The 9189-nt window shown below is 41.5% G+C and overlaps 1 protein-coding gene across 4 annotated transcripts in view; it reads right to left on the reverse strand.

Moving 5' to 3' along the window:
• Positions 1-9075, reverse strand: part of LOC122871465 (chemokine-like protein TAFA-2) — a 66147-nt gene extending 57072 nt beyond the window's left edge. Inside the window, exons 1-2 of one of the 4 annotated variants that reach the window (XM_044186626.1) lie at positions 8322-9075; positions 7153-7246 (exon numbers count right to left, since the gene is read on the reverse strand). In XM_044186626.1, the coding sequence (XP_044042561.1) occupies positions 7153-7208 (56 nt within the window). In that variant the 5' untranslated portion in view covers positions 7209-7246; positions 8322-9075. Of the gene's footprint in view, positions 1-5343; positions 6278-7129; positions 7247-8321 lie in introns of those variants that run through there. The other 3 variants (XM_044186629.1, XM_044186628.1, XM_044186627.1) reach the window with 3 other exon arrangements.
• Positions 9076-9189: the final 114 nt, after the last annotated feature.

Raw genomic sequence — 9189 nt, forward strand, 5'->3', positions numbered from 1 at the left:
CTCTCCTTAGTCTCTGGTCTCATTAGAAGCCTAGTGTAGCTGACATTTACCCAGCCGCTGTGTTGACTAGTTCTTCATGCGGGCCACATGGGTCAAAACAATACACGGTGAAACTTCAACAATCCAAATCTCTTTGGAAAGGAAGGTCGCTGGAGGCTGTGAAATGACTGGATGTCGACTAAAAAACACTAAAATGCCAAAATAAAGCTTTGGAGAAAAAAACTCCATACCCATTCCTTTATAAATGACCCGTGTGTGACCCAGTCTAATTGAACTGAAGTAAAGTTAAAAATTTGAAGTATTGCCATTCATGATGTTCTGTGTCCTTGCTGTATTGTGCTTGCTGTAAGTTGTCAGTGTTTGTGTACCAATGTCAGCAAGACAAATCCCTGGCAGCTGGACTAATTAAGATTCCGAATTAACAGCAAATGCACCACGTTTTCTTTCCTTTTTATCTGCACAAATGCACGAAAAAGCTGAAATTGTCAAGGTCGTTTTGTACAATAACTTGTGTGATTTTACACATTCGTTACTCCCCGTCTTCCCATTGATAATGTCAGTACACTACACACTATCATCTTAAGGAGATGATTCAAATTTGCTTTGATTTCGGTGAACTGAGCCCTACAGTTAGCTGGAGAAACGGCTCTGTGAGTTTGAAATTAATAGGATGGCCACAGCTATTTCCTGACTCTTCCTCCTCTTGGGATCCCGCAGCTCTGTTTTTCTGCGGTCCTCTCATCCTGTTACTAATGCCTGACTCTGTGTAACCCTTATCTCCATGCTCATGACATGGCCTGATAGGGCTCTGTGTGTAAGCAATTAAAACGGTTTATTTGCCAGATAAGTGGGGGAGAGCGGTCAGATTGAAAGCCACAGGCTGCCAGTATCAGGTCCTAAGGTTACAGCCCCCAGGTTAAATAGCCCAGGGGTGCAGAGAGAGCCAAACTAGGCGTACAGCTCAGTGTGAGTGTGAGGAGAGGCTGAAACTCTGCCAGAGGGAAACACACACAAGGCACTCTGTATGTTTTCCACATAACCAACATACACCAAAATTAATATTTAACCACCATCATAAATAAAGATGGGTAGATACATAGAAAGGATATCTTTCTGTCTTCAAAAAGCTGTTCATATATATATGTGGATTGAAGTAGCTGTGCACAAATAGAATATAATATATTCTTATTATATATCCATGTAATGGATATACAAAAATGTTACACCATTCTTCCCTACAGTAAAATTGTAATCTCAGAGCCATTCAGTGGCAGAATTACATTGGAAGAGCATTGTGGGGGTCAAAGTATTTGGGGTCAAAGTTTAAAGCACAAAACATGGCGGAAACTCAACATGCTGCGTGCCCTAAAAACTTCACCTTACTGGAATGAAAAATGTAGCACCCATAGCATTTTTCATTTGTATTGTTCCCATAATACAATGACTTGCTTTGCCTTTGGTGCATGTGCACGCTACACCTGTCATTGATGGTACTAAATAATTATGATTTATATGTGTCCAAAATCTCAATTTACTACTCACTATAGAGTAAGTTGTTGAGTATTTATTATGTGAGGAATGTATAATGAATGAGGGAGTAATTTAGGACACAGCCACTGTCTTCTTGTTGATGGATAAGTCTGTCAATATTCTGTATTTTTCTTATTGTCAAAAAATCCTATGATGAGACCAAAACCAACAGCTCCATTGTTGTCCATAAACTATTGCCACGCTGTTGCACTGGATGACTTGTTCCTTCATTTTGATGAACATGGCAACTGTAGTTTATTTTTATACCAAATTTGTATTAATCCAAGGTTAAAATAGTCTACAGTGCCCAGCTGTTTTAGGAAATTACTCTTGAAAGATTTAAGTCTTCAGTAGGAAGGGATTAGCTTGAGGCTATGTGTGTATTGAGCACACTAGCTAACGTAGGGTATACACTTGTACAAGCTAGCATAACCATCTTAACGTTAGCATCATTGTCGTCCCTACATGAGCCTGCTGGCTAGTTAGCAGCACTTTGTTTAGGTGAACTAAGCTGTTTCTTACATGTTCTGTGTCACAGTAACCACAATGGGCAATTTTCATTATGTATTATCTTGTAGTCTAGTCTTTTCCATTCTTTTCTACTCTATTCTGTTGGCTTACATGTCTAATTTGATTGTAATGTAGCAGACAGATCATCATCCTTATGATTAATAAATACAGTAGCTGACAATACCCTCAATAAGCTGAACAATAAGAATGAACACCAGAATAAAATAAAATAGAACAAAATAAGAGAGTATTAAGAGACCTTCAGGGAAATACAGATAATCACTAACTGAAAGCAAGGCAGCGGATGTAATAAATGAAGGTTAACTGGGTCACAGTAAACTACATGTTGAGAGAAATCCACATTAGAGAGTTTTATTTTTCCAATAACGTTTCAAATCTACAAGCCTTATCAAATTTTTCCTGAGCTCAGTCAATGATCTAATGGACCACTATAACTGCTTCAGATGCGGTTGCTGGGAGATTTGCTCACAAAGCATGACATGAAAACATACATAGATTAGAAAAAGAGGGGGAAAAAGCAGCAATAACCGAGTCTGCTTTCTGAAGACGACATGGCGGAGTGATGGAGAGGGAGAAGACTTCGACCTTGGCTGTGACCTGAACAAACTGTAATGAGTTCTGAACTTCTGCCTCAGCTCAGTATTGTTGTGGTTTTCAGAGTGCTGAGAGCTGGTAAACAGGATATTGAGTCCCAGATGGGTTTGGCTCACATCATGAAAGTACTGTAGGCCCACAGCTCTGCACAAACCATCGGCCATCGAAATGAAGCGGGAGGGATGGGGATGGGTGGGAGAGAAGAGAGGGGACGGGATACTGGGAAAGAAAGATGTTTCTGCTGTCCAAAATGTGCGTTGGTGTTTGTTTGGAGGCTTTTCGGAGGCTGGAGTTATCCTGCGTGACGGGCACATGTTTATAAGCCACTGGGCCACACACAGAGCAACACTAAGACGCTGCTGAAGAGATAAAACGGCCACACGGGAGGAAAAACCTGGACACAGACCAGCGATTCTCTCAATGTTGTTTTCAGTTTCTATCACGCCTCTTCTGTCTCCTGCTTTCCTTCTCCCTCTTATTCTCCCTCTGCATGAAAGAGGATTCCAGTTAACTGGAGTAGGACTGTTGGATGAGGGGGAGGACAGTGTGAACACAAACTACAAAGGCCAGGGATGTCCCAGCAGAGGAGGATTCTGGGACGGCAGTAGACGACAAGAAATAAAGATCGTCAAATCATGTCATCAGAAAGCAAAAGTCCATTAAAAAAAGGCTTAATTTCAGCCTGTACTCTACATTAACTTATACTGATCACAGCTGCAACACACAATATTCAACTCCCGTTGAATGAACTCCCAGTCATTTGATTCACCTTTTTTAAATGAGCATGTTTTTGTAGAGGACATAGTTGCTGCTGTAAAGGTTCATTGGAGCATTTAAGGAATATTTTTCCACCTGGGTCCTGCTCTGGCAGTTGTGGTCGTCATTCGTATCAGTTACTATAACATTTTATTACCCAATTTCTTTGCTGTGATCTGGAGGAATGGGAACACCAATAGCCACAGCTTTGTTGACAGTTCTGCAATGCCAACGTTCAAGTGCCAGTGTAGGAAGCCGTGTGCCCTTTATGTTGTGAGGTGAAAATACGAGTGTAGGTGGGCGTGCAACTTTCATGTGCAGGTTCCATTATAGACTCCTAGATTTGTTTTGTTTTTACATCAATGGTAACACTTTACTTTGAATACTTTAATAAATGCTTATATCTGCTTACAAGGACATTATAGTGTGTTACCAACCATTTATTAAATGTTAATATACTGCTTATAAAGGCTTAAGGTAAAGTGTTACCAAAATTAACCTTAACCACGCAGTAGTTAGCATGCGCAGCTATTGTAGAAAGAAAGACATCATCAGGCCTTTTGCAGAATCATGCAATGCAGCATCATCGGTCTTTGGAAAGTCACAACAGAAGTTAGCACAATCAAAACGTCTTTTATACTCTAATTTCCCATTGTGTTTTAAATCTGTGCATGTTACAGTACTGTAAATGTGATACGTATGGTCACAGTTGAACCCAAGAGTGGCTCTGCAAAATCTAATAGAAAGAGGGATGTTAAAAGTTATACCCAAATTGTCTATTTAATTTGGTATTAAGTGTTTTAGTTAATATGACTAATCTGTGAACTTGTTTAAGGCCCTAGATGTCAGCAATCAAGTGGATGTGTAAAATGATGGTCAACGTGGCATCCTGGTGGTCTTACACAAGACGCTGAGCATGTAATCGCAACAGTCCCAATTCAAGTCAGGTCGATCCTCTCTCTTCCCTCCCTTCCTGTCACCGCTACACTGTCTTTTATCAAAATAAAAGCAAAGATTCATCTACAATACATAGCTAGAAATAAAGCTATAAAAGAACAAGGATGGTCAATGTTATAAAAATGCAATTAAGGTTTTAAAACAAGTGTAATTTTCCTTTTACTCACCTTGCTCAGAGTCAGTTATAAAGGGGATGGATGCAATGCTTCTCATATGTTTTCTAAAGGCCAGTGCAACTGTTTTTCATTTGAATTCTCAAATTTGCTGCTTTTATTTTATCAGTGCTGGCTGCTCAAGATGGATCTTGATCATCGTATTGTGCTAATTGGCCCATTTTCTATGTAAAAAAAGTTTTTTTGTACAGCAAACAAACAGAATTTTCTAAATTAGTCAAATATTGCCAGATCTGCGTCTGTTCATTCAGCCATACTTTTCTGCAACTATTAAAAATAAAATACATTTCTTAAAAATTCATTGCAATATGATTACTTTTTAGTGTAGGACAGACTGCAGCTCTCCCAGCAACAACCTCCAGGTCACAGTGTGGGTATTCAGAGTTTACAGCAGTGTGGTTAGAGGGCTTCAAAGCAAGAGAGAGTAAAAATGACTGGTGGTCGTTACGGTCACATTTATCACACATTTGGCTGAACAAAAGTCCACAGCAGCCAATATGGAAAATAATGAAAGGACCGGTCAAATAATAAAGCCCTGCCAAAAACTGTCACCAGGCAAGTGAGATAAAAAAAAACTTATCAGAAGAAGAAGAGGGAGAGTCAGGAGAAGAAGATAGAGGTCAGTGTGAAAAATGTATAGGAACCTTTTGCTATTGTTTTATCATTTCCGCAGAGTTCCTGTTTATTCAGCGGCTGGTGAGTTTGTTTTGCTTTGAATGAAACAGGAAGAGAGCAGAGCGAGCCACAGATCAAATAGATTGTGAAAGGGAGTGAGGGGGGAAAGCCCTCGCTTGCTACTTACATCAAACACCCGCACAGTGGGTGCCAATCAGCCGATATTTTACACATATTCCAGTGGTTTCAGGAGAAGACAACACAAAGTCAGCCGAGCACCGGACCTCTTCTCAAGTCTGTCAGTCTGGAGCAGCGAGGGATAAATCTCTGGGCAGTTTACTGGTCCTTGCAGGTTTCATCTAACACATTCAGAAGCTTTTTATATATTACTGCAAAAAAAAAAGTCCAATCTCCTCTTCAAGACTATTTTCTTCGAACAAACGGTGGTTTGACGGGGAGTTACGTCTTTCTTTAAAGTTAACACCAATTAGGTGCCTATACTGCACGTTTACTTTGTATTTAAGGACTTTTGTAATTGTTAAAAGTCCCTTTGTATCAGACTGATTTTCCTATAGAAACGTTGATGATGATGCTGTTACTTTAACTTTTGGTCTTGTTAGGATTTTGTATAGCTAATAATGTAGGTCCAGAATTAATAAGGGCACCTACAAAGACTCAGGATCAAAGATCCCCCCCCACACACACACACACACACACACTGCTGGTGTGCTGCATGCCACAGCTGTTCAGAGGCAGCGCTAAGTCGGCGTGATTGGCGAGGAGCAGCGGACCATGAAGCCTCGGTGTCATTGCTGTGGATCAATGGCGAGGCAAGGCGAGGACGAGGTCACGTGACCCGCCGAAACTAAGGTGACATTGGCTGATCCGCCGGAGCTGGCCAGACAGTCTGCACCAGGTCGCCCAGCTGGAGGGGGACCGGTCTGACCTGAGCCAGGCGGCCCAGAGCTTTAAACCTGATCATTCACGGTGGGGGAGCCGCTGCCAATGCTTTGCTGAGGGAAGTAGCTTTTGGCTGCTAAAAAACTAGCTAGAAGTTGCCAGATGACGTCATTATGTGATTTGCTGCATCCCTCTGTTCTGTGCTGAGAGACAGCAGCAGGAAGTATCCACATCGTTTATTCAAGTGAGAGTACAGATTCATTCATGTAAAAATAGTAAAAGTCTTACTTAAGTAAAAGTACATAAGTATTGGCAGCAAAATGTGCTTAAAGTATCAAAAGTAAACGTACTAATTCTGCAAATGTAATTTATTATATTTTACATTGAGCTACTTTGAACTATTTTATATACAGTTAGGTAGTTTGGTCCAGTGGTTCCCAACCTAGGGGGTCGGAACCCTCCAAAAAGTCACAAGATGATTAATGGGGTAACAAAGAAAACAAAAAAGTTCTGCTATACAAATTTAAGCCAAAAACAGGCCATTGTGGTGTATTTTAAAAGCTCATCATAATGTTTTTTTAAAATGTAAATTCTTAATGTATCTAGCAACTTTAGCTGTCAAATAAATGTAGTGCAATAAAAAGTACAATATTTCCCTCTGAAATGTAGTGGAATAGAAGTATAAAGTAGCATAACGTGGAAATACTCACGTAAATAAGTACTTAAGTAAATTTACTTCCCATCGCTGAGAGATGTTTCGCACAAGAACAAGTCGTTTAGTTACCAGGGAGTCTGAAGAGTGGCTGCATTACACGTTGAACCAGCAAGTGGAGTTTTAGTTTTACAAACATAAATGTTCTAATTGGTTAAAGGTCAGCAGGTGGAGCCACCGTTTTTCTGGCTATGCCATGTTAAACTAAAGGTCAGGGATAAGGTGAGAAAGGAGGAAGCTAATGTTATGAAGTGTTCTGTTACTAACAGAAAAAAAAATCACTCTGTCCATACAGCTACCAGTACGCTGTAAAAATGTGTCGCTCTTTGAGAAATTTCCAAATGATACTACAAATCTGCACCGCTGCTCCACTGCATAGGCTACTTCTTGGTGTGCTCTGTCTGCAGTCTCTTCCCGTGGTCCTCCATCCTCTGTATCATCCCAGTATTGTACACCAGTAAACTGTCAGCTCTTGTTCCTGTTGTATTGAGCAAATTAAAAGCATTAGTTCTGTGGCAGCAGGTGGAGGAGGAAGCCCGCCTGTACCTCCTGCCACTGTGTCACTGCATTTCATCATCACAGGACTCACACGGTTTGCTTCAGGTGAGCAGACATTAGTCTCAGTGCAGGAGGTCAAATCGATACATATCACTATTAAAATGAGTTGACACTGGTCACGCCACACCTACCAATAACACCAAACCAAAAATAAGATGTATTTCTACATACAGTATTAGTTCTGGGCACTGTTGAGTGACTAATGAAGAAAATAAGTTTAAAAATACAAAATCCTTCTTTTATAAGACCACACAGCTGAGCCTGTTCCAGACTCCATTGTAGACTGATCTCTGTCAGCCCAGCCTGGCTGTATGTGTACTCAGGACCGCTGATTGGGTGAAATAAAGTGAACTGAATTGACTGTAAAGCTCCAATGACGGGGACTAACAACTGGAACACTGCACTCACCAAAGCCAAAAACTGAACTGAACTCAAATACTTTTGTTTTTAAACGGGAGTTTGGTTTAATGAGGTTTCAAGAGCCCTCATGGGACATTCTCCAATTTTACAGATTCTGCGATAATAAAAAAAATAAGACAATAATTCTTTGACTCCAGTTTTTTTTTTTTTTATAAATATACTGGAAACAATGAGGCATCACTGCACCATAAGTATGAATAAAAATGACCGAAAGAAAACAGTTCCAATGCAGAATAGCAGACTGTCTATCAGAGGAAGAAAGTGCAATTAATGTATTCACCTGTTTTATATAATATATTTTAGGAATCGGTTACAGATAAATGAATATTTTTCATTTCTGCCTTCCCCGAGAGAATGGGGAGTGACTGACAGGTAAACCAGGCCTAATACCCCTTTTTGCGGTAATTGTTTCGGTCTTGATTGGATATTGATGCGGGGCTGATCTACAAATCAAACACTTGCAGTGGCTGAGTGGGTTTCTGCGCCTGAGTGTGCACTCACCGGCGGGCAAACTCTTAACAGCCCCCCGAAAGAGGGCAGAAAACGACTGTCGGGGTCGCCTGAATGGCTCTTACCTGTAATTGTCCCACTCCCTTCCCGCACCTTAACGCCCTTTCAAACCATCGGCGGGGCTGCTGCTACAATCCAGTTGCGTGTCTGTGATGTGGAGGCATTTGCGTCCTGGGCTGGTGGAAAAAACAGCCTTATTAAAAATCAGACACGATTATTCTTCTTCCAGCGCGGCAGCGTGGGCACCTCATCCGCCGCACAGCCGAGACTCCCCTGTCTGTTTATTCCGATAGAGTCCAGAAACAACCAGCAGCCTGTTCAGATAATGAGCTTTAATTGCGTCCCGTTGGTGCGCTTCTGCTGGGTGACAGTCACCCACAGGATCAGACCACACACTTGAAACGAATATATTAAATTTCTCAAAGTGGGATCGATCCTGATCAGTCACTCCAGCCTCCAGTCTTTGCTCCGCCGCGTCTCTTCCCAGTCTGACAGCTCAGCTCTGTGCGCACTAACTTTTATGGAGACTCCGGAGCGCAGAGCGCACCGCCGCTACCTCTGCTGGTAACGCGCTACAGTACTCTGTACTCCGTATTACTGTTACGGAATTGTGTCATATTTACATGTGACTTGTTCATTTGAGTGTCACAATTGACTGACCCTAAAGGCAGTAGCCTACGCGTTGCTTTAGCTATCACTTCCAAATGAACCTCAATGTGATAATTAGTTAGACTGTATTGTCCCCCGGGGGGTTCTTTGTCACAGCTCTGTACATCACAGGGAGAACTCGCATCATCGCACACCGGTGACAGACAGAAATACATTAAGTACAACACAACAGAGACAGGCAAAACAGCCTGAAAACAAGACTCGTAGTTCCCTCAGCGAGTCACCCTGCTTAGGGCTGCGGGTACCAGGCTTTTGCCAAAGCGA

Source organism: Siniperca chuatsi, linkage group LG23 (assembly GCF_020085105.1).
Source record: "Siniperca chuatsi isolate FFG_IHB_CAS linkage group LG23, ASM2008510v1, whole genome shotgun sequence".
NCBI lineage: Eukaryota > Metazoa > Chordata > Actinopteri > Centrarchiformes > Sinipercidae > Siniperca > Siniperca chuatsi.